The 26,918-nt window shown below is 36.9% G+C and overlaps 1 protein-coding gene across 1 annotated transcript in view; it reads left to right on the forward strand.

The window, feature by feature from the left end:
- The first annotated feature begins 281 nt into the window (after positions 1-281).
- The window catches only part of MAN1A1 (mannosidase alpha class 1A member 1), a 63,115-nt gene continuing 36,478 nt past the window's right edge, over positions 282-26,918 (forward strand). Inside the window, exons 1-2 of the mRNA XM_070932768.1 lie at positions 282-1,022; positions 22,479-22,575. Of these exons, the coding sequence (XP_070788869.1) occupies positions 396-1,022; positions 22,479-22,575 (724 nt within the window). The 5' untranslated portion in view covers positions 282-395. The remainder of the gene's footprint in view (positions 1,023-22,478; positions 22,576-26,918) is intronic.

A 26,918-nucleotide genomic window follows, 5' to 3' on the forward strand; every position in this document is an offset into this window, starting at 1 on the left:
CCCAGGAGCTGACAAGAGCCTGCCCTCCATCCCTCGTTCGCCGTCGGCCGCTTAACCACGGGTCGCCACCGCCTGCCTGCATTCAGCCCAGGGCTCCAACCGAGCGGGAGTCGTGTTTTTGGCGAAGAAGAGGCGGCGGCCGTGGCGGCGGCAGAGACTCGAGAAAACTTCCTATCGCTGGGGAGGACGGCGAAGTTGCCCCCGGCAGCGGCGGCCCGAAACGACGGGCGCGGGCTAGTCCCGCTGCTCTCCCGCTCTGAGTGGGGCTGGGGAGGCGGCGGCAGCGGCAGCGGCGGCTGCCGCAGGGGAGCCTTGCAAACGGGCCGCCCCCGCGGTTGTCCCGCGCGGCCGTCGTCGTCCTCCTCTAGCAGCCGGACCTTATCAGTGGGGCTGTCATGCCAGCCGTCAGTTTGCTGCCGCTTTTCGGCAGCCCCGCGAACCCAAGCGCTTTGGGGGGCTCCTTAGCCGGAGGGCCCTTAGGGGGCCCCGGGAGCCGAAAAGGGCCCGCTCCCAGCGGTGCCTTCCGACTGACGGAAAAGTTCGTGCTGTTGCTGGTCTTCAGCGCTTTCATCACGCTTTGCTTCGGGGCCATCTTCTTCTTGCCGGACTCCCCCAAATTGCTCAGCGGCGTCTTCTTCCACTCGACCACCCTCCAACAGCCGCCGCCGCCGCCGCCCGCCCATGGCGATCCGCACGTCCCGCCACCGGCGGGTGTGGGGAGTAGCAGCAGTTTCGGGGCCGGCTCGTCGGCGGCGGAGGAAGCGGCGGAGAACTTAGCCAAGATCCGTGAGGATCACGAGCGCGCTTTGCGAGAGGCGAAAGACACTCTGCAAAAACTGCCCGACGAGATCCGCAGGGACATCCACCAGGACAAGGTGAAGCTTCTCCTGCAGGACAAGTTGGGCCGGGGAGAGCCGGGGGCTCCCGGATTGCCCGACCTGCCTTTCCGCAAACCTATCGGGGCCGTCGGAACGGAACCCAGCGATCCCGCCGTCCAGCAGAAAAGATCAAAGATCAAAGAGGTGAGTAATTAATTACTGCAGGCACTCAAATATACAGCCCTTGTGGCTTTTTTTACCCCCTCCCTACGACCTCTGGGAGCAGCCGTTCATTCTTCCCTTTCTCCGAGTGTAAGTTGGTTTCTTTATTTGCACACTTCTTAATACCTTTTCTTGGCAATTCGCGACTTTCAAGACCTGCTTCCGCCGCTTGTTTGCAAGTGATTTAACAGCTATTGTGCTTGGGTGCGGCCCTGTGATGGGCACGTCTCTTGACGTGAGCAGGAACTTCTAATGGGGGATAGATAGGACACGTGTCACTCTTGTAAAATTGACAACGTAGGCAGTCTTCGGAGAAAGCAAATTTTACCAGCCCGTATTTCTGAAGCTCTTAGTCCAAACTGAAAGACGGCGAACAGATGATAGTGATTTAGTTGTAATCTCTACAATTGGGAAGCCACCGCTAGAGAGGGTGGAATGAGGAGAATGGTGTCAAAGCCAGAAGAAGGGAAAGAAAGAAAATGTCTTGTGTTTTTGCTTTAATTTTGCTATCAGAAACAACTACTGTCAGGGTTTTTTTTTTTTTTAGGGGGTGGGCACAATACAATATGATATGGTATGCCAGAAGATACTTACTTCTGTGATCAATTGTCTCTTTAGATTTCAATACACAATTGTAAAATTTAATGGATAATGGGGAGGGGGGCATTACTGAAAAAAATAGCTTTATAAACCGATTAAATTTGCATACCAGTCTCTGAACCAAAATTGTTTAATATTTCAAGACAATATTGTCCATTTTTTAATGCTGTAAAGTTTAAAGCACTGTCCTAGTCATACCTTGGAATTCTTGGATGTCTTTCCCATGACTAATATGTTTCTATCTGAAGTAAAGAAGGAGTGTGATATTGTTTGCCTGCCACCTTGAGTGAATTAGCGTGCTGGGGAAACAATGATAGAATAGTCTTTTAAATTGTTAAGAATTATTCTAAACAGGTATATCTCATGTTTGTTCATTGAGGGGGTATTAAAGCTCTTAAAACTATAAAGAGTATAAAAGAAGACTTTATGTGGAATAAGACACCTGCAAGTAAAAGCAAGTTATGTAGTAATAAATATGAACAGGTAGGCGTTTACAGGTAAGAGTGATAAATGCTGTAGAAATTATTCAGTGTTGTCATAAAATCCACAAAAAGACCATCCTATGGAATATAAGTAACTGGCTGCACTTGCAATAAGATCTATTTAGTGCAAAGAGATCTATTTAGCATGATATTAAGCATTATATTCCATAAAATGTTTGTGCAATTAAGTGCCACTTTATTCATACTAGGAGTCAAAGGTGCTGAAATAGAAGAATTGAATGAACTCCTAGGAAGGTACATCTAGTATCTAGAATAAATTGCCATGCAGAGTCTGGCTTGTGCCATCTATAAAGTTATGTCACATGTGACAATTCAGCGTATATTATAGGGCATTTGATCTCTGATTTATAGGATAACTGTTTCCTGAACTTTGGAATAGTAAATAGAGCTGATAAAAATGTTCTAAAGATTGTATGTAACATTAGTGATGGATTACATGCATGCTTGCTCAAGTTTTCAAGTTTTTATTTGGAAAATTCAAGATGGTTAATCTCTACAGTGGGTCTACCTGTATGAGATTAAACTGTTAATTAAATCAACAAAGTTTCAAATTAAAACTGCTACTATCAGTAACTATTTGATTGGCATATCTGGCTTGTAATTCCATGAATCTGATATTATGGAATTGTAATACTATACCTGTGCTGCATATTTATATGATAAGAGCTTTTTCAGACATTTCTGTCGGTATTAGTGAATGATATTAAAGCTGTCTTCAAAGCTGTCTTACAGTCATTATCAAAGAAGTCGATGAAATCATATATGTTGTGTTCATGAACTTCTGCGTAGAATTTTTTATCTCTTAGAACAGATTTTTTGAGTAGTGCAGACTACTTCACTTCGTGCTCTATCTCAGGAATATGCAGTGTGCCAATACTATATTGTGCATTCTAAAATGCTACTAACATACTCTTTAGACATGTGGCCACTGTAAAGTTTACAAAAAGTAAAAAAAACATTAAAAAAAGATGCAGCTGTTTTATAGATGTGCATCTATCTGCAAAATTTCAGTAGCAAGACATTCCCCAAGCTTAAGAAAACAGTTCATTTGCCTTAGTTGTTATCTAGTAAGAAGCACAATTTATAAACAGAAGTATGCGTAATTTGAGTCCTCATTGAATTTCATGAGGTCTCTTAATGAAGCTGGAAGAAAATATTATGTGACTTGTGGGGCAGTAAATTTTTATTGTTGCTCTAGGGACAGGGGGAAAAAGAACCTGAAGAAAATCTGTACAGACTGTTGGAAGAATAAAAACATTTGTAAAGCAAATGAGGAATAAAATCATTTATAAATCAAATAAGGTGGTTCTTGTGATCCTTCTACTGTTCATTGCAATAGACGGACACCAGTGTAGATCTTGATCCATGCAATGTCATCTACTGCAGAACGTTTTGCTTGATCAACATTTTCAAAATTTTATCATGAAGACTTTCATTTTCTTGTTGTCAGCATACTTTCCACTGGAAAAATGTAAACTGTATTTAGGTAGTTGTCTAGCTTGGGTCCTCTTTAAATGTAATCTCATGCAAAATCCTGAATAAGTGAACATAAAGATAACCTCAACTTCAACATTTTTGATGTCTGTGGCCCTGAAGTTTCTTTTACTTTCTTGTCAGTTTTAGGGAAGTAATTTGCATTCCTTTCTTTGGCATGTGGGAGGGGGTTTTTATCTCCAGAGTTGACTTGTAGAAGTTGTAGAAGTCCCAGGTATTTCCCTGGACTGTAAAGGTCTATAAAATTTCCAAACCAGAGGAAAAAATACTTTTAAATATCCTTCATCAATCTAAAGTCACTCTGTTACAATATGATTGCTACTTGAATAAGAGTGAAAAATTGTTTTAATGGACTAATTAAAACAAATTAGTTTTTTTCCATTATTCTCCATAGGGCTACTAAATTGAAAAACATGTCATTACAGCAATCCAGATAACTTTATTTGTTTTATCTATATCTGCATGATAATATTGTTTGCATCATAACATCACATTATGTCAAGAATATTGTTTCCATAATGCTATTGCATAAAATGATGTAAACTGCTGCAGAATTTAATTCACTGCATTGACATCTGGAAAATTGACATTGCAGTGATTTTGTCTTGCCAGATTATCCTATATGTAGTTGATCTATAGATTTAGTAGCATAAGTGGATAAGTGATTTTGCAACAGCTAGACTATAAATAAAGCATTCAGGTTATAAAAGGGCTTCCCTATTTGTCATTGTATCTGACAAAGTTTTTCTTCCTATGTAACTATTACTTTATTTAAGAGTTGGGTGAAGTTCTGGGATCAGTGTAGTATTCTGCAGACAAAAATATCATATATTGAAATCTAAAATGAAGTATTTAGCTTTAGAACATTATCCATCTAAAGGGAGGATATTCCATTAATATAGGTTCCTTTAACTTTTCAGCTTTCTACCATGGTGGCGGTTTTTTTATGATTCAAGGGTAAAAGTAACTTTTTTCTAGATCTTGACTACATTTCATTAGTATTGCTTCCTGCTGGTTTTTTGTTTGTTTGTTTAATTTTTCATAATGTCTCTTTGAAATATATAATACAAGCATCTTATAATCTTGAGCCCAATCATAATAAAGCTATATGATACAGTCTTATTCTGCTCATGTAAACTTTAAAAAACTCACTTGTTCAACAAAGCTTTTTAGAAAGGATGCATTGAATATACAGTAATTGAAGAAGAATACTTTAGAATATACTTGAAGTATCGATTAGTGGTGCTAGCCACTAATATTCTTGGGCATTTATTCAAGAACGTAAACATGTTATTTTGATGTGTAGTCATTCCAAAATTGTTAACTTATTAAGGCTGATAGTTCTTCTTTTTAAAACATAAATACAAAATAAAACTCCTTAAGTTTGCTTTCTAAAGGTTATAGTCTGGGCTATAGTTTTATAAGGTTGCTAAGGCTATTAAATTAATAGAGCTGCTGTGAAGAACAATGAGGGCCATTTAAATCATGGCAAGACTGCAAGTGAAAGGGTTACTTTTCAAAACTTTGTCGCTGATCTCTTTGCTTGAAAATTCAGAGTAACCTTATGATAGCCTTCTAGCCCAGGTTATCAGTTTATGCATCAATTTACCAAATAAATACCTTAAATCTATATGGGCAAGCACAATGAATGTTGCTGCTGAATCTGCCAGTTTGTCCCTGAAGTGAAGTGGCTTACCTCATCGTAGTCCCAGCCAATTCTCCCAATGATTTGTACAGCCATAGCATAAATGCCATAGCATTTAGAATCTTTTAAAAGAAGCTAATTTAATCTTGACAAAATAATAGCAAAAAAGAATTTAAACTCTAGTAACACAGTAATTTAAATTTCAAAATAGGATGTTTTATCATCAGAGCAAAATGGATTTTACATGTTTTGACCTGATTTGATATTGCCATGTGATAATTTAATTACATTTCCATTTGGCTAAGCCATCCCCAAAAAACCCATTTAAATAATGTAGACACTTGACCCTCTTTTTTAACTATATGAATCTCTAGAAACACAGTTGTCAGGAAAAGTGCAGTAGCATGGCATGAGATACTTCATCACTCCAGTGGTTCTTTGTTCTCCCAAGATATATATATCTATATAATCATATGCATAATTGGGTAAAACTAAAGACCACTAGAGTGATTGATGTTTCATTTTGCATATGCACAAGTAGGATTGACTTTTCACTTCTCTCCAATTGGTTATTCCTCACCTGTACTAGAACATATTGTATAATGGTCTAAAACTAGAATACAGGGTTGCTGTTGTTGCTTATGTCTTCAAGTTATTGTTGACTCCTATTGACTGCCTAGACCTATCCCTGCAATTTTCTTGGCAAGATTTTTAAAATGGTGTGACATTGCCTTCTTTCTAGGGCAGAGAGAGTAGTAATGGCCTAAAGTCATCCAGCTGGCTTCTTGCCTAAAGCAGGACTAGAACTCATAGTCTCCCTGTTTCTACCCTGGCTCCTTAACTACTGTATCAGACGGAATCTCATAGTACAGTTTAGGGTGATGCTTTTTTAGGAGCTAGGTAAAATTATTTCTAAAGATATTTTAGACAAGAGTTTTACTCTATATTGAATCAAGTAAACCACTTAATTATTAGAAATAAAATATCACAAGGTTATTGACAATGACATAATATTTCATCGACTAAACTTCATCTACAGACATATGTTTAAGTATTTTATAATATATTTTGTTAGCTCTGGCATAGCTAACTGCTGAATAATTATTAAAATACAGCTTTCCTGGGAGCTGCTGTATAAAAGGAAGAGTTAGGCTTGCTTACATGGTTCTTGTTCTCCACCCATCTGCAGCTTTGAGAAATGCAGTGCATGTTTAAGTTTACAGGATTAAAAGTAAAATGTCAACATTGTTATCATTGTTCACAAATCATTAATACATTTATAGTGGTGGTTTATCTATGAAATTTATATAACATTTTGTATAATATTCAGACTCAAATTGCTAAAATAATTGAGTAACTTTAAAGTCTTGCTTAATTATAAAAGTTTACAGGGAAGATTAAAACTAAAACAGAATAATCCAAAATCAAAGTCATAATATATTTCTTTACCAAGCACAAGAACCTTAGTTTTCATTCAGAAATGAGAACTTTAGTTCATTGCTACATTATATTTTTCCTGCTGTAAAGAGTTAGTGTTCTCTTTGACTATCTCTTGCTGTCAATGTATTAATATCTTTGTACTTTGAAAAGAAACGATCTTATACTTCCTTCCTTCCTTTTCTTGACAATGCAACAGCTAATGTACCCAAGTCAGCAACAATCCACAGTTTACACATATTTGTTTCCACAAAATATTCATATATAAATTATCATTGAGTTGGTATTGACTTTGGAGACCTATTAGTCACAACTGTATGTACTCGTCATACTATTCTTTTCTGAGATAAGCAACACAATACACTGCACAAAAAAGAATAAAAGTAGGAGGCAACATTATTCAGTGTACTTACTTGGCATCATATTTCCAAATTTTGCTCTTTGCTACCTGTCATTTTTCAGACATCTGAAAAACTGCTAATATACCTTTCCAGATGAAACCTCTAAACTAATCTGCCTGTCGTTTTTGTATCTAATCTCTTTCTGTAACAATAATGGCATTGTTGGCAGAGACGCAGTCTTCATAAACATGTACTTAACATCATAAGTATAAGGAACCCATATCTGTATTTTAGCATTTCTGCTGAGGTGCCATCTATACTTGGAACTCTTTCTACATTCATGACTTCAGGGTTTTTTTCCTTGGATATTATCATTTATAGAATGTGTTACAGTTCCACTCTTTAACATATCTTTATTAATCCTATGCAGGTCTCTGAAATATACCTCCAGTATACCTTACTTAAGTATAATTTCAAATAATTTAGTCATTTTTGTTTTAATTCTCTTCACTTTGCCCTCTTAACCCACTTCCAAAATCCATTTTTCCCCATCATGTTTTTATCTCTTAATTTTAAGCATTTCTTACTGTCTTTATCTATACTATATTTTTCTGTACATCTTTCACGCTATTAAAATATATTAAAACATTTACTTGCATGTATTTCCCCCCCCTAATCTTTAGCCTGTATATTCTACTTTTATTCATTTCCTTTACTTTTTGTAAGCAGGGAAACTTTTGTAAAAAACCTTTCCAGTTATCTGAGATGTGTTGTTACGTAATATAAAGCTATTTTTCTATCTCATTGATAAATTCATGTTTTCACTATGCACTCCTTATACATTCCCTTATTATTTATATGCATGGTCAGCAACAGATGGCCCTATGAATATTAACCTCCACTATCCGTCATTTCTCTGGTCAGCCAAGATATTGACATATTTCTTCTCCTGGCTCTTCCAGGAAGAAAGCTACGAACACTAAATAGCGCCATGCAGATGTTGTCACTTTTGTTGTTGTTATTCTGCAGCCACAATCTCCTTCGTTTCTGTGTAAATAATTATGAACCATTATTACTGGTTCTCAACTTCAGTCCCAACTTGTTAAAAGAAGCAAATCACAGTAGTGATAATAAACAAATCATGAGCAGAGCCATCTGGATTAATTACTCATAATCCACTAGGAAGCAGAGTCCATTGAGAGTGATTGAGTAGCATATAAGAGAATGCTTTTTCTTCCTGGATAATCTAGAATCCTGTTCAACTATTTGTGGAAACACTTCCATTATCACTCCCTTGTTAATAAACATGAAATAGTATTATATGGTTCTATACATACATTTTTAACCCAAAATGTTTTCTATTATGGCACCAGTTTTGGAGTATTTGGGTTAATTGCATTCTTCTATAGGGAAAGTGCAAACCTTAGTGTGGATTAAAATTTATCTTCTTGCTTCACACTGAATTGTTTCCCTTGTTCTCAAATACATTGTATAAAATTAAGAATCTGAATAGGATTTTATAAGTATGCTTGTAAATCAGTTTTAGTTAATGCTGTACTATAAATATATAAATGAAATTTAACATGAGTTAAAATACACACCAGAAGAGGATGACAAATAAACTGATCAATATCTTCAAGTCTTCCATTTCATACAATGCATGTTGCTGAGATATTTTTTTGGTGCCCAGACTCAGGAATTCTAACTACACATGTATAGTTGGGCGTTCTATTTTTGATGGTACATACACAGCTGTCTGCTATAAGACTGGGACAAGAAAGAAATAACAAAAAAAAAAGTATGTTTGGTTTTTATGATATTTATTCATATGGATTTTTACATTATATATCCATGTTTTTTTAATATTGTTATTTTATCTCCAAAAGCCCCAAGTTGCTTTTGGTGAGATAGGTGACTGTATAAATTTGAATAATAAATAAATATGTGTGCCCACGCTGTCTTTCTGCTCTATACCAATTATAAGGCAAAGGGCCTTTCAACGCATTTTTGCTGCGTGTATTAAAAAAGAGTTAATCCTTTTATTGCTATATTGATTAGGTCAGGACCTGCAGCACAAATGAACAGAGAGTTATAAAAAGTTGGATTGTTACTAGATGGGATTCTTCGCAGTTGCCAGGAAAAGATCAGATATGGATAACCAGATAAAGTATTCCTCTATTGATTTCCTCAAACTATTTGCATTTGTGTTATTTAACAGCTATTGAATTACATTAGCTCTACATCTTTGGATGGCTGATGACAATAATGTTAGTCATTTGACCCATTCTTACTAATGGCACATATCTAATATGCACACATGTACGCAGGTTGATTACAGTGTAGTCAGGTACATTGAGTACTTGATAAAAAATAGTAAGTTGTAAATAAAAGTACAACTTGTCTCCATTGATCTTTATGCCACAGTATAACAGTACTGATATCATGGGATAGATTTCCTGGGAATTTTCTGAACTTTCAGTGAGTTCAGTGGATTGGCTTCCCATTTTATCCTACTTTTTAACTTCCATCAGATGAAATAGCTGAGATTGGCTGGCAATTGAAAGAGGAGCCTATTGGGGTTAGCTTTTTGGTCAGGACTGATAGAATGTTTCTACTTTTTTTCTCGTCTTCTTCTATGCCTCAGTGGTTGAAATTTAATCCACACATTCAAGAGAGCAGCCCAAAATAAGAGATTGTGGAGTCCTGAACTGGCTGGGAGAGAGGAGGAAAAGGCTCAGGATAGGCACACCCTAGAATCTCCCAGGGTATATCTATTAAAGTTAGAAGTATATAGCTTTAACCTGGCAAGATTCTATTAGTGTAAACCAGTGATGTCAAAGTAGATTCCATTGCGAGCCAAATCAGGATTTTGTTTGGCCTTGGGGGGCCGGGATCGGCATGGCCTGGGCATGGCCGACTCGGTAGGCGTGGCCAGGGTGGGCCAGGGCGGTGCAGGCTGATCCCTCACTGTCTCCAGGACTGCCCTGCGAGACAACTCTGGGCCTATTGCAAGCCGGATCTGGTCTGCGGGCCGCATGTTTGACATGTCTGATATAAATAAAGAATAGGGCTCAATTGGATTTGAGCCTAGGCCTGATAGAACCTGATGGAATTGTAACAACCCAGTACTACCTTATGATCTTTGGATTTTTATTCCTGTTCTTCTTGTTAAGCCAATTTACCAGCCCCTGTACATTGTAAATTGGTTCACTCTACATTTTCGGTCCTGCACATTTACAACTGTAAGGTTTAAATGTTGAGAAGTATATTTGCATTTCTCTTTTTTTTCCCTAGTAAAGTTTGATCTTTCTTGTCCTCTTGGGAGATTGGGAGTGGGAGAAAAGCTGATATCTCTACCTTTGCACTTCTCAATGCTATATGATAAGGAGACATTGTGGTAGCAACTATTTCATTATTTTCTTCTTATCTTCCAAATAATTAGAAAGAGACTGATTAACAGAGAATACACTAGGGAGTGTCCCCGTGGAAGATGGGTGATAAAATGCCTGCCAAGCTGCTACTTCTAAGAAAGAGCCAGGGCCACAATACTAAGAATCCCTCAAGAGAGTTAATTTGTATTCTCTTATTTTCATGGTTTTTTTTAAAAAAAAAGTTCATTTCAGACAAGTTTAACTTGGATCCCAGGAGGATGCCTTTAATAACTTAAACAGTGCTATTTAATAGAGCAACTAACAAAACTTAGGAAAAAGTGGAGTAAACAACCACACATTCACATTCACACAAATACTTCATAATTCTAGCATCTGGCAAAGCAATAAAGGCACACATCTGCAATATATTTAAGTGTTCTGGAGATTACTGCCTGCACGAAGAATGTGCAGTATAATATGCCTGCAGCTTGTTTAATGTTGGCAAATCCCTTTCCTTTTTTTTTCTAATCTCCGTTTAGCTGTGTTTTATTCTTCATTGTGAAAAGACAAAAGCTCTGTTTCTGTTATTAGAGCCAAGCTGAAATGTCCCTCCTTTATAGCTAGTTCACCTAACCCTGACAATTATTCAAAAAGCCACAGAAAGTTTGGCAGAATGCTGTTCCTCTACCTGCTCACACAAACGTTTCTACCTCCCACAGAGCTTTCAAGTGGTAGTAATAATCCATAGTGCTTGCATTCATGTGTAGGATTGACTGTTGCTACTGTAACATTATTATTAAAAAGTAGAAGAAGAGATATGGTTAATGTCATTAAGCACAAGTAAAGATAGTTCAGAAGGGAAATGTTTTCTATTTTGATTAAAAACTATTCTGCTCACCTCTGAATTAATTTCTGTGATGTCATCATACAGCCACAATTAATTCAGTATGATACTTTGCTGACTTATTAGTGATGCTGTAATTTTAATGTATCTTTATTACAAAGGTTTTTCAGATTTGGGCTAATTCTTTTTTAATAGCAGAAATATTTATCTTCAAATATTTAATGTATGATAGTGTTAAATATGTTGCCTCAAGTATCCTTTGGTTTATTTGTTTTTTCTGCTTTATTGTTGCAAACTTATTTTGAAGTTGAGTCTTATGACTAACAATGATGAATTTCAGCGATAGCATTTCAGATACATACATTCACCATTTACCATAGTTATTTTTTTGGCGCAGTGCCTTTAATGTTTTGTACAGTCCTTAATAGCCCATGTGGCATCTTGTTCTAAAATAACTGAGCAGGTTTAGTACTTACTTGGGAGACTATCGGGGAATCTCAGGTTGGTAAGATAGACTGGAAGTCAAAAGGCATCACAGAAATAGTATCTGCAGTCACCTGGAGATAGTATATACTTAAGAAACTTGACTTTCCCTTATTCCATAATCATACTTGAAAGGAAGAGTAATATACCTCTTCTAAAAATTTTGTACATTCTGTGAAAGACATTCTTATTGAAATAGAAGTATTGGTGGAATTCAGTAATATATTACTTTTAATCAGCAGAACAAAATAAAGGCAACTCTCCTTGCCCATTACAGTGCAGTCTCAAATCCTGTTTTTAAAAAAAATCCAACCTCTTTGGTAGGATTTTAATAGTGCATTGGATAGTGATTGTAGAGGGAAAAAGCATCCCATTAAAAGTACTCTTTATTTAGTGACTGCTTCCTTTAGCAACTGTTCCATTTAACAACTGTTTGCAGATATGACAATGGAAAAGTAATTTTATGAACAATCCTAGCATTTACAACCTTCACAAGTCTCCGAAGCAAAAGAAATCAGAAGTAAGATCATAAGCACAACTGGATTTCACTTAACAACTGCTTCACTTAATGACCAAGTTGCCAGTAGCAACTGTGGTCACTAAATGAGAACTACTTTTATAGTTAGATGGAATCCAAAACTGATCCATAGGTGGAGGCCATCTAAAGTATTCTATAATTGTTTTTCTTCTGTTATAATGTAGTGAACTCTCACAGAATTAGGTCTGATATCATGACCAAAACTTCAGCCTCTTGCTGCTTCATGTCCTTCACATATGTTGATTATGTTTCTCACACTTAAGACAAAATGTTTAATTACATACTATCTCTTGTACTATCTCTTGTTTGAGAAAAAACGGAAGCTGTAACCTGACCTGGTGACCTCCCCATTGGGGAATGTTGCTATAATGTATTATCCCTTATAGCAGTGATTCTTAACCTGTGATCTGCAGACCCCTGGGGGGAAACACATGTTGTCACAGGGGGTCCGTGAAGTCTTGAAGAAATGTTATGATTTAAATATTGAGTTAAGTCTTGGGCAGTGGTGAAATGTAAAATTTGTTACTACCGGTTCTGTGGGCGTGGCTTGGTGGGAGGGGGTGTAATGTGATGGTGGGCGTGGCCAACTTTTTTTTTTACTTTTAAAAGCATTTTTTTTTACAACCTTAAGAGGTTGCAGAAAAAAAATGCTTTTAGAAGCCTCTGTTGATCAGGCAACTCAGCTGGGATCACCAGAGGTTTTTAAAGACATTTTTTTTTTTTTCCTACAACCTCTTCGGCTGAAGAGGTTGCAGAAAAAAATGCTTTTAAAAGCCTCTGACGACTTCCGGGTTGGCTCCGCAGCACCATTGACGGTCTTTTTAGACCGCCGCCCCCGTGATTCCGTTGAGCCGTTCTGACAGCGTTAATCAGCTGTCAAACGGCTTGAAAATCTCCCCTTCGGGAAAAGAAGGGGAGGAGAGCAGGTGGGTGAGGGTAGAGCTCCCTGAAAACCCCTGGATTAATTCCAGGGGTTAGGAGGGTGAGAGCTCCCCGTTCAGCCCACTGAAGCTCCGGATCCGGGGGGACTCTGTTTTTTTTTTACAGAGCTAGGTGTTGCGTCCAATTTCTGCTGTCAAATAGAAGATTAAATGATTTCAAAAAAGCAGGCGGAACAGAAGCAGGGGGACAAGCTTTTTGCAAGTACAACACTTAACTCCGGGGATACAATGTTTCTAATTGGATTTTCTGAGCTGGAAGTTAAGATGGCGTTTCTTTGTTGCGATTTTAAAAGGGAAAGTTAGAAAAAGTTTTTGCTAATAGACTCGTGCTCAGAGACTGGCTTTAAGTTGCTGGAATAGATTTTGAAGAGCTGTTTGGGAAAAGATTGTTTATAAAGAAATTGCTGAATGCTGCTCAAAAGGATGGCTCTGACTTTATGATTTTATGGTTGTGGGAAGAAAGAAAATTTCCTTAAAAATAAAATGGCTTCTAAGAAAGGAGATCTTGAAAGTGCTGGATGCTATTTGGAGGTGTCAGAAACGAAACAGTTGTCTGATTTACAGAGTTGTAAGGATTTTGATGCAGAACTTACAGAATTTATAAAAGAAGCCATGAATAATCATACTGCAGCTATAAGTAACCAAATAGCAATTCTTAAAGGGATAACAACAGAAATGACTGAGGAAATCAAAACAACTACGGAGCATGATGACAACTCAGGAGATATTGCAGCAGAGAGGGTGGAAGAATTTTCTCAAGAATTTTCGAGCTTACTCTCTGCTCTTTTCGGAAAAATTGATAGAATCCTTCAAAATTATGACTTGGTTTGGAAAAAAGTAGTAAATGACCAGACTTTCGAAGTTTCAGAAGATGAAGGAGACTTGTCAGTGGCATCTATACATTTAATAGAAAAGAAACAATTGAACTTTTCTTCACAAACTCTTGACAAACTTTGGTTTTACAGACGAAGGAATGAACTGATTTATATAAGCATGAAGAGGCGATTTGGGGGCTCTAAATTAGAGGAAACTTTTTTAAAAAGGGGACAATTTTTGCAGTTATATCAACCTCAAATTAAAATGAAAAACCTCCTCAAAATAGAAGTAGGAGGGATGCAGAAAGATTGGAAAAAATATAAAAAGAAAGCAAGAATGGAAGATTAATCTTTTCTTTTGGCTTTGTAGTTGTTCTACTCATGGTTAAAAATGATTATGTTGTAGGTATTATAACTACTGAGGGGGGAAAAAGTATAAAGTTAAATATTGATTTTTAAATATGATGTACTAATGGTTGATTAATCCTTTTTGGTTTTTTAGTTTATGTATTAATGGTTAATTATGTTGTTGATTATCTTTTAAATTTTAAAAATTGGAGGGAGGAATAATGAAGGGGGGAAATTTAGAAACTTAAAAAATGTAGAAATTTAATTAGTGAATATCTAAGGTTTATTTTTTGTTATGAGATTTTAAAATAAGAAACCAAGAATGGAAGATTATTATTTTTTTTTTTTTTGGCTTTGCAGTTGTTCTATTCATGGTTTAAATTGATTATGTTTTAGGTGTTATAACTACTGAGGGGGAAAAAGTATAAAGTTGAATATTGATTTTTAAATATGATGTATTAATGGTTGATTAATCTTTTTTGGTTTTCTAGTTAATGTACTAATGGTTAATTATAAAAATGTAGAAATTTAATTAGTGAATATCTAAGGTTTATTTTTTGTTATGAGATTTCAAAATATCTGAACTTTGAGAAAAGTAGGAGGGGGAAAAATGTTTTTAGGTTTGAATGTTTAAGATTTGTTAATGGTTTTAAAATTCTTAGAGTTATTGGATTACATGTTACTTTGTGTTTATATAAAGGGAGGTTGATGAAATTGTAAAAGGGGAGTTAAGGGGTCTTGGGAGTTATTAAATCTTGCAGTTAGCTAGTTTATTTTAGCGAATGTTTGGTGAAATCTATGCCCTGTTTTTGTTCTGGGAAGTCGGGGGTGGGGGGTGGTGAGGAGGGGTTGAAGATTGAGTTTACCAAATTGATTTTTTTTCTTTTTTTCTGATGATAGTATGAATGATTGTTTATATTGTATACTTGTTTGATCAGAAAATAAAACTTTTTTATTAAAAAAAAAAAAAAAGCCTCTGACAATCCCAGCTGAGCCACGCAATCATCAGAGGCTTTTTTTTTTTTTTTTACTTTTAAAAGCATTTTTTCGGTCGAAGAGGTTGCAGGAAAAAATGCTTTTAAAAGTTAAAAAAACAGCCTCTGATGATTGTGTGGCTCAGCTGGTCGGGGGGCGGGGCCGGTTCTCCAAACCATCCGCTGCCATCGCTACTGGATCGGGCGATCCGGTCCAAACCGGGACCATTTCACCCCTGGTCTTGGGGCTCCTTGGCCACAAAAAGTATTTAAAGGGATCAGTGGTGAAGAAAAGGTTGAGAATCATTGCCTTATGATATTGTAAGATATGGCTGGTGGGAATTGCACAATGTGATAAGGGATATGAGAGTTCAAGAGTTCTGCAAGATTTATTCTGGTTTCAAACACTTACAATATGTTTGAAATAGAAATCATTGTCTAAAATCAAACTAGAAATAGTGGAGATATGGTTCTTGTCAGTTTGAAATAAATCTTACATCAGCTCTTCTTGCTGCTAAAGTGCAATTGAGTGGCAAGCAAAGAATGGCCATAAATTTGCAGTTTAAGTATTAAGAAGACATTGGACTTGACACTTACTGAGATAATTGCAGTGGCTTGTTTGGTCTGTAAGGCTCCTTTCTGTTCATTAGAACAGGTAATAAAATAACTTTTTGGTTCTCTTGAAAGCTACTTGATGGCACGTAGTCAGTCAATAGACTAAAATCACAAATAGTTTTATGCATAAAACCTCAGTGAAAGGCAGAATAATTCAACAGGCTAAAGAAATGCACAGTAAATAGCCAGCTATAAAAACAGTACAAAAGAGAGGTTTTGATTCTTATTTTCTGAACAGTTAATTAAGATTGAATCAATTTGCATTTTTAAATCAAGTGGAAAAGAGAAAATTAGCTTATAGTTCACAATTTTAAATGGACCATCTCCTCAAAGGTCATCTCCAGAATAATTGCTGGGGTGTGACCAGACAGCTTCAAATTGTCTTTGGCAGATTGTGTAAGCAGAGATTGTAAAGGAATATAAGTTAGGTTCTAGGAAATGAACCCACTGAGTCTGTAAATGGGGAGAGTAAATGGGAATTGCGAGTCAACTTCAACAGGCAAGTTTCAAGGGAATAGTACAAATGTAAAATTGAAAGTGACCAGAAGCATCACCTTAAACCAGCCTCCAGCAGTTTGTACACAGGGCAATTAAAATATCCACAAGAAATGGCTGGTCAGCCTCTTTTAAAAGCCCTGCAGAATTGGAAAATCCACAATCTCCTTAAGTAGACTGCCTATCGTGGCACAAATCTTTGACTGTCAAGACATTTTTGGTTTATAATTCAACTATATTTTGATAATTGCTGCTTATACCCAGTATTTCTGGTTCCAGTTGCTTTGGAGTCTTGAAAACATGAATTGGAGTTGGAAACAAGACAAAATAAAAGCTGGCTGCTCTTGATTGCTTAAGGAAAAAAAGGAAAGGAACCTGTGGTCACACCTGCAAGGCAGTATGTTTGGGTTTCCACCTGAGAACATCCTGGCATATATAAACAACAATTATACGATTGTAACACTCATTCAAAAAGAGCAGCAAGCAACCATACTTTAACTGAAAGATTAGATCACAGAAAGAAGGGCAACACAAGAAACCAACAGTGAAAAGAACAGTAAGGCATAGAAGCAAGCCCAGTGAACAAGAACAATACAATAATGGATACAAGAGATGTAGAAGATATTCTGCCGTGTAGGAACCCGGAAACAGATGAAAAGGACTTGGACATGAGATACATAGTGTTAGTGTTGTCTCTCTCTCTCTCTCTCTCTCTCTCTCTCTCTCTCTCTCTGTGTGTGTGTGTGTGTGTGTGTGTGTGTGTGTGTGTGTGTGTGTGTATTACAAAACACATCTTCGCCAAATAACAGGGTATTCCTCTGGATTACCTCCTCATTTCTAGGCTTTACAAGGTGGTGATGTCACATGAATATGACTTACCGTAAATGCTCAGTCCTTTAATATTTATTATTTTAATTTCAAACTAAAGTCTCAAAGTCTTTAAAGTAACATACAACTTTTGCCTTTCTCCAAACACTCTTGTACTAGTTGGGATGAGGTGCTGCTTCAGTGTGGTTGCTCCTTTTCTAATTGCTGCCAAGCTCCAGGCAAGGTTCCAAGCTCTAGGCAGGAGTCTTACCAGGATAGGTTGCTCAGCATAGTTTATGGTCCCAGCAGGTGAATGAAAGGCCTCTTGCCTGCTTGCCTCTTGCCAATCTATAGACATCATATCCACTTCCTTATTCTTGCTACGCACACCCCTCTCTCCACTCTGTCTTAGCATTTGCTTTGGTAAGCTCAAAAAATTGGGTGGGGTAAAGCTGCCTCGGGAGGTTTGCACATCCTTGAAAACACCAGGGTATAAATGCACGAGTGTATGTCTGAATGGATGAGGGAAGTGGAGGGAAAATGTTTCTGCCTGGTTGCAGCTGCTTTTCCAAAGCATAAGCAGCAATCCCAACTTCACTCCCTCTCAGGCCTTTGGAGGAAAAAAGAAAAAATACACTGCAGAATAGGAGACAAATTAATGAATCCATACATAGCAGAAAGGATGGAATTGTTCCTTGCAAAATGGGTAGGAAAATAGGTATGGGAGATGGTGATTCACTAGCACAAAACAAATGTGTTCAATGTGAATCCAGAGGCTTAATATATATTCTCAGATAGGAGCAAAGGTTATACAGCAGTTTAATGTAGTGGTCAAGGCATCAAGCTAGAAACTAGGACACCAAGGTATGAAGCCAACTGGGTGATCTTTGGCCACTGTCTCTTTCAGCCCTAGGAAGGAGCAATGACAAAACATTTCTGAAAATAATGCCAAGAAAACTGCAGAGATAGGTCTAGTCAGTTGCCAGCTGTCAACACTGACTTGACCTTGGCCAAATAACTACTGTATTAGCATTGTAGTCTCCTTGCTAATGTAACATTGCTTATGCAAAACAAATAAGCATTGACTGGAAGGCATTAAAAAAGGACCAAGGATCAGGGATGTCCGAACCCCTCCCAAGACATGCCAAAGTCACTGATGATTTTTCAAATGTGCAGCATTAGGAAAAAAAGTGTTTCACAGTGCATGGGAACACGAACAAAGCATCTCTTATCAGATTGCTAAAACAGCCATGTCTTTTCAGAAGCGAATATGCTCTGAAAGCTGTTCCCAGATGGTTTGTCTTTACTTTGTAAAGAGAGAAAAAGGAGATGCATGATCCATAGACCAGCCAGCCTGCCATCAATACAAAAGAAGGTGATTCTTCTTTCTGGTGAAATTATTCTTTTGGTCAAAGAGGATACTGGAAGTTTTGCTTTGTCCCTCTCCCCCCCCCCAAGATAATTGTTAGCATTTTAAAGAAAAAGCAAACAGAGAAGCACAGGTAAATTCTTACAGTGCAAGCTGTCAGGAAAGATTACTAAAGCATATAAAAGGATCTTGAGTAAAATATAAAAATTACCATTAGTTGGAAAAATATAGTGTAGCATGCAAAGTTTAATAAGTTCTACATATATGAACTAGAAGTGTAATCATAAAAGACAAGTGAGAGAGCTAATTTAATAGTTAAAAATACCAGACTTAAAAATGGAATTTTTAGTGATTTCTAGTGCTGCTTTAGGCACAAAGTTAAATGGGTGACTTTGGGCCAGTCCATTCTCTCAACCCTAGGAAGAAGACGATGGCAAACCACTTCTGAAATGTTTATTTATTTATTGTTGCCAAGAGAACTGCGTGGACTTACCCAGGTAGTTGCCAAGACTGACTTGAAGGTGAGATGGAAATAGATAGAAATGACGTGTGAAGGTTAAAAGGATTGGAAAAAATAATCTGTAAAAATTGGCAGCCATATTCAACTAGGATATGCGTAGGATGGAGTTTTCACCCTAGAAATATCTGAACTTTGATTAAGGAGATCTGATCAAAGTTCTGTGTTTCACTGTAAAAGGAAAAGGAAAATAATACCCTACAATGCTAGTTCCAGTAGTCCTTGTAAAGTTTGGCCTGACCTGCTACTTTGAAGGACTGACAGTAATACAGTGAGATGTATTAGGGGCAGATATAGTTCTTCACTCAAGAAACGTAAATATACAAGCATCAGATACCTAGCATGACGTAAAAAAGATCCTAGGAATACAGTTGTTTCCAAATTGAATATGTACAAAGTAACTGTTAAAAATACATGCAATTCTAAGTTGCATGAACAGAAGCATAGTTCCCAAATCGCAGGTTGTAAGAGTTTCAATATATTCTGTACTTCTCAGACCCGACCTTAGTTATGATGTTTAGTTATAGGCTCTGCACTTTAAGGATTCAGTGAAACTTAAACCAGGTTGAAAGAAATTGAGTCTATCTACCATTGAAAAAAAGAAAACTGAAAGTCCATATGCTGATACTAGTTAAATATGCACGCAAATATGTATACTATTCTGTATCATCTCAGAATACAAGACAGAAAAAAATGGATCCTCGTTATATGATTGCAAGTTCTATCATTAAAAAAACCTCCCAATTGTAAGAGCGATTTGACAGGAGGATCCATTATACACCAAGATGATTGTCTGCCTTTCATTAGTACATGAGTATATTCATGTAGAGGCTAGGCAGACATCTGATCTAGAGAATCAGATGTTCAGATCTGTTTAATTTGAATGTCTGTACTCAGCAGGACAGTTGAGTTTAATAATCTAGATGAATATTTCTGATTCTGTCACTCTAGATAATTAGTTCTTCAGTCAAACACTTCACTTAGATGTTTCATTCAAATGCATTTCTTAAATGAGATTATGCTGAGTATTCTTGAAATCCAGCCACAGTACAATATTTCTGACTAGCAGATTTCGTACTGGAATATTTTATCTGAATCCAAATTTTTACTGCAGAATGACTTAACGGAGTGCATACATTGCCAGTTTTAATTATAATACGAATACCATTTTCCATCCAAACTCAAGTAAAAGCAGGAAATGATGTATATGAGTTGAATATTGCCAAACTTTCTCTCAAATACATAATGTTAATAGACTTTAAAGAATATATTAAGATGGAAGATTAGATTTGATTTATGGAAATAACCTTATCTAACATCTTTTTGAGAAAGCCTTTTTTTAAAACAAAAACTATTTTAGTACTCCATTGAAGTTGCTTTCTGCAAACTTGGAAATCAATTTAATAAGCTTATATTAGAATGTCGGTGTGTTTTGGAGAACAGTACCTGATCACCTGATTCACTTCTCAGATTATTTTCTTAATTTAGTCTTCCTTGGCTTGTTGCCCTCTAGCATATAACTTTAATTTACAGAATTCCCACAATAATAAGAGGACACCAGAATGAGAAAGTTTGCCTTGGTTATTTAAAAATTAACTTGAGTGAGACAATCTCTATACTACTGAGCTGATTAACTTTAGCTTTAGATATCATTTGGGACAGTTTAGCCCAAATGATATCGTTTAGTCCCAAGTGATATATAATGCTTGAACAAGCATGCCTTTAAAATACAACACGTGTGTGCATCTGTGCTGTGAGGTACATGCAGGAAAACAATACGTAGTTTAGAAATGGAAAGATAATACTTGAAATGAGGACACAATTCTAGTGAGAGAGCTTAGGTTTTAGGATTAAGGCCATCCCAGTTTTCCCAAGTGCTAGGATGCTGTTGCTTCATATCCTATCAGTGCATCTTTCCCTGCTAAGGAAAAAAACAAACAAAATTAATCTTTGGAGAATGGGAACTCATGGCAGAGAGCTCTCTTCAAGAAGAGAGATCTTTCAAAGGGCAAGTGATACATTTATACCAAACAGGTGGATCATGATGAGATTCTGAAATATATTCCTTTATGGAAAGGAAAGCTCTTTTGCACATAGGAAACATGTACTTCTACTTTCTCATTTGTGAGAGGAAAGAAGAGTGGTGACTATATAAATGTGCACATTCATATTTGTTATTCAACACGTTCCAAAGGCAGTAGTATGAATTCTAACCTATATATCAAAAATAAATATTTAGAGCATGCAATAGAAGGGCTGATGGGAATTTGCAAGTGTTCTGGTGTCTGTATCTGGCCCGTGCATTCGAAATCACATCTGTCTTGTGAAGGAAGTACTATTTGCTGTAGAACAGGCATTAATTTGATTGTATCATTTTTAAAAAAGAATCCTCTCAGAGTTATACTAAAGTCAATATGAACAGATTATATTTTGTTTTTAATGCCAGGAAACATTTTGGAATACTAAGGTAGACACTGTCCTATCGTCCAGAAAAAAGTTAGCAGCATGCTAGGGTAGTACAGATAGAAGATTGTAAAATTTATTAAGCATTCTTTCCAAAATCTTGGGATTTAAGCATCTCAGTAGATTGCAGATATGTAAATTATTATTTTTTAAAAAAAAAATATGTTCATTTAGTATCAGTCTGCTGAAGGTATACATTTTTGTGTCAACAGATGCCATTTTGCTGATTCCTAATTTACATAATAGTACTCAAAAGTTTGTGACAATGATGTAGGAACTTATATAATAGATGGTAACCACTGATTCATGATGTAAAATAAGAATTTCTGTTTATAAAAGGATGCAATCCAAGTCTCTGCCTGTGTTGTGAATTAAACATCTTTGCATTTGCTGGGGATGTCCATTAATTTTTCTTTTACGTTGCTAAATTATTTCAGTAAATTCTGCAATGTCTGCTAGAGTTTGAATTTGCTTTATGTCATTATATGCTATAGGTGAATAAAATATAAGAATGTTATTGTTGTTTATTAGTTTTAGCCAACAGACTTAAACATAAATGTTTGCAGTATTGCGAATATATGAGTTTCTATTATATATTTCTAAGTAAGAATTGGGATTGGAATGGAATTAAAGGAGGTTCCCTATGTAACTGAGTAACTAAAACAGCGAACATCAATATGATGTTGCTGCTAATAATGTTTAACATTGAAATATATCTATAATATAATAGGCATTTAATTCACCATTGAATGAGGTGCATTGGTCTTTGGTTACAGTATATTTCCTGGTAGTTTTCTTGCCAAATCCAAATTATAATCCTGCTTACATTTCCCACCAGATGATGAAACATGCCTGGGATAATTACAAACATTATGCCTGGGGATTAAATGAATTGAAACCCATATCAAAACAAGGACACTCAAGCAATTTATTTGGTAAGTAATATGTGCTTTCTATTTAATGACATCAGCTGATTTACTATTCTGAAGTTAAAGATTACATTAGAAGCAGTGTTTTTGACTAGCTGCAGTGACATGTTATTGAAAATGTCTGTGTTTCTTTATCAAAGTTTAATTCTATGGTTATATCTTTTTTTTTATATTCAAAGTTTATTTTCATTTTTAAAAATTCAATACTTTACATATATACATACAAGGTTATTGCAACTAATGTACACAAATCTGCGCCTATACCACTAATACAATCCATTTCATTTCCTTCTCTTTTCTTTCACCCAATTATACCATAAATTCCAACATTTGTAATAATCAGAATCTTTTTGGTTCCTAAGTAATTTCGTTAACCGATCTGCCTCTGCGCATTCTGTAATTTTCCAAATCAATTTATTTTCTGTGGGTATTAATTCGTTTTTCCATTCTTGTGCATATAGTATCCTAGCTGCAGTAGTGATGTGGAGGATCAAGTACCATTTTTCTTTAGTTATTTTGTCTGGTTTCATTCCTAATAAAAAAATCTCTGGTTTCAACTCTATATTATATCCTGTAATTTCCACTATCCAGTTCCGAACCTTGGACCAATATTTGCCTGCTTTGGGGCACGTCCACCATTGGTGGTAGTATGTCCCACAACCATTCCCACACTTCCAGCATGCCGGAGAAACTCCCGGGAACATTCTTGCGATTCTCTGGTTATATCATGTCTACTGTTAAGAAAATTAGCAGCACTTGCAGACAGGATGAGAGGCAATGTTGCTTCATATTCCAAAGTTGGCAGAAGAATCTCTAACTTGCTACAGCTTTCCCCTTACATATTTTGCTACAACTTTTTATATATTCCCTATGTATAAATCAGTAAAATAATCCAAACAAAGGAATTGATAGAAATTGTGAGATCCTGATAAGTTTAGTGATCAAGAGATTTGAACTCTTAACCACATTCAAGGACAGGACTACATGCAATGATCCATGCTATTTGTTAAGATATAGACATTTAACAAAAGCCTTGAGTGTAAAAAGGAATAATTTTTTGCACTGCATGTTTGGAATCAGCTAAATATCAGTCTTAGCTGAGCTCCATCTGAGAGACTTAATCACTTCAGTGGTAGAAGAAATTATATGTTCAAATCATACATATATTAAAAAACCATTTGCCAAAAAATGTTACCATGTACTACACACTTGAACAACATGGATGAAAGGCTTTCCTAGTTTCCTGAGTGTCCTAGGTTATAGGCTAGGTAAACTGGGAAACTTCTACAATATTGCTTCTTTGCCATAGTAAATCCTGGTGCAAACCACAATTTTTCATCAGCAATTTTGTTCTCCCTCTGCTCATATGTTCAATTCCATGGGCTAAATGAACATAATATGGAAGCAGTACCTTGGGGGCCACTGAATATCCATCAGAGGAAGCCCATTGACTGAGAGTATTAATAAGCATCTATGAGAGCTCCAAGCATGCTTTTTTGATTTGGAGTTCTGAAGAGACATCTGGGACGGCCTCTGCTGAGTCTGGAAAGCATTCATGTAAGTTTGGGAGGGACTGTGTATTTGGCAGAGATATCTGCCAATGCATTTCTAATAGCATCAGAAATACTCTGATGAGACAGAGAGTGCAGAGGAGAAGAGCAAGCCCTCTAGGAGACGTTTTACCAAGGAGACGTGTTTAATAGGCGAACCTGAATTAGTTAGAAATCAGCTCAGTTTCCATAAAGCTCAAATTATGCATAACTGCAAAGACATATCAAGAATCTACATAAATATTAGCAGATTTCCCTTTGGCTAATTCAAAGGCACATGTTAGCACATCTAGCTACTTGAGTCTGCCATTTAAGCAAGAGAGAAGAAATAGCATGTGATAACAAAAAGCTGATGGCCCAAGGCAGAGATCCACAGACTAAAGAGCAGCAGCTACTGTGCCCAATCATGGAGGAAAAGCAAGAGCAATGAGATTTTGCTGTAGCAGGCCAGTGGTCTGTTTTGTTCCCTGTGCTTCGGTGTTGATAGATTGAGCAAAGGTATAGAGTTCATGGCAAAAGAATATGAAAGGCAGTCAGGAATTTCCACAGCAAAAATAGGAATGAACATAAATGTTAAAGCCAGAAAAGAGGATTTTGGAAATTCAGGCAATAAAAGGGAGTAGCAGAAGTTTTCAGAGGAGTTAGCTACAATAACTCTGCTAAATTCAAAATCCACTGGCAGCAATTGCCCATTCTCTCAAAAGTGTACACCTCTGCTACAGAAGTACGCAAGAGAAATTTAACATGGAATCAAAGTGAGAAAGAGAGCCTACCTTGGGAAAAAGCATGACCTAGATAATGCACAGAGGTTTTTCAGAGCTGCAGCTTGGTGTTAGAGACCTTGTGTCCTTTCTCAGCTGTAACAAACTGTCTGTGTCAGTCTGGCAAGTTTCCAGAAGAAAGAAAGCCACAAGGAGATCATCAACATACTGAATTAGAGCAGAAGATGCAGGACAAGATCAAACCGATTATACAGGTACTGTACATACAAAACAAAGCTGATTATTAGGATGAATAGGTACAAAAAAGAAAAGTTTACAAAGACTCATGACTGAAAAGTTAGGAGCATATAGAAAAATCCTGACCAGAATAGTGTGGGGGTTTTGAACCACAGGAAAGGTGGCGATCATAAGTCTATTTGTCATTCTCAGATGCTATACAAAGTGCCATTTATTACTCTACCACAATTTTTGAATGAGGAAGATTGAAGATTGTTGCTTCTAGTGATTACAATTATACCCTGCTTCAAGAATACTTCAGTTACTGGTTTAATTCCTTCTTTAGCTTCTGGGTTTAAGGGATATTTCATTTTCCTGGTTAATGGGGTTTTTTTTAGTCAATTGGAATTTAAAGTTTAACAGATAGAACTGAAAGTATGCATCCCATTTCATTATTAAAATGTTTTGTCCACAAAATGTAACAACTTGCTTCAACTTGTAGTCATCTAAAATGTAAGGCTGGCTTACCTCCCGAAGAAGCATTGCAAATAGAACTATTGTTGCTTTGTCATGCTGGGAAAGTATATCCAAATAAATTCCATTTAGTATGTAATATGTAATGTCTGTTAATTTGCATAGCCAGACCCAATTCTGAGGCCATTTGCTACAGAGAAATATTGGAAATTCTGATATCCTGAGAGTAGAATAAAGAGCAGGAGTATCTAGAAGGCAAGGGATAGTTTTTCCTCCTATGGTGCAATCAGCAAATGGTTCAGAGACAGAAAGAGATAAAAGAAGGTGAGATGCTATTACTTTCACCTGCACACATCCTTGTGCTATTTTAGGACAATTTGTCTCCAAAGCCCAGGATTTCCATGGGAGTAATGTGATCCTGAGGGGGGGGGGCGGTTTGACCCTGAAAGGATAAATCAAAGACTTGTTCCAGATTTTGTTGCCTATTGCTATATTTAGAGGTGTCCTTCTTTTTCCTTGTCTATGAGTTGGAAAGTGGGTAGCCTCAATTGAAGAGCCATAAGCAATGTCTTCAGCTTTTCCTTTCCTTATCTGGAAACTTTTAAGTTTGAGTGGTTGTTGTAATAATCTCATTAATGTTTTCTCTGTAAGATAATGTAATATCTTCCAGCCCAGTAAAATAGATTTTAAGTGCAACCACTACAAAAGTGTTACTAAAATTTGGGCAAATTGCTTTAAGTCAAAGAGTCCAGAGTGCTGCTGGATCATAGTTCTTAAGCAATCCAGGAAATCAGCTGAGTATTCCCCTTTTTGCTGCCTATGTTCTGTATTTTGTGCCAATCTTTATTAGGGGGACAGATTATCAAAATCTAAAGTGGTTTTTCCTGTGTTCAGGAGGGACCCTTTTGGGGGACAAGGGTATTCCATAAGGCAAGCACCACAGCAGAAAAGGCCCTCTTCTTGGGAGTCACCGAGTGAGCCCCCCAGTTTGCAAATGGCACACAACATGGAGCCATGCAAAGGCCTTCTGAGGCACACCTGCTTTTTGAGTAGGAGTCATGAGTCCAGAAGAACTTCCAGATTGCTTACTGGGACAGTGCAACCCCAACCCAAAACCAAAGATGGTAGAACCATAACTGGCAGGTCCCAAAATCTCACCCCTATATGAGCTCACCCAGAAGCCTCATGTAGATGTTGAATAAAAGCGGAGAGAGTAGAGCACTGAATTCTGCAGTGCCCCCATGGTCAAATGATCAAAATTTAGGGATTTGGCAGCCCAGCTTAGAACACCTTGTTAGCAGCAGGAGCAAGAAGATGGCAAAGGTGAGCTGAGACAGCAGGACAGTAGAGGGCCAAAAAGGCATACCGTGTTTCCCGGAAAGTAAGA

The sequence above is a fragment of the Pituophis catenifer genome, unplaced genomic scaffold (assembly GCF_029215685.1).
Source record: "Pituophis catenifer annectens isolate HBS135680 unplaced genomic scaffold, rPitCat1.0.hap2 SCAF_1, whole genome shotgun sequence".
In the NCBI taxonomy this organism is placed as follows: domain Eukaryota; kingdom Metazoa; phylum Chordata; class Lepidosauria; order Squamata; family Colubridae; genus Pituophis; species Pituophis catenifer.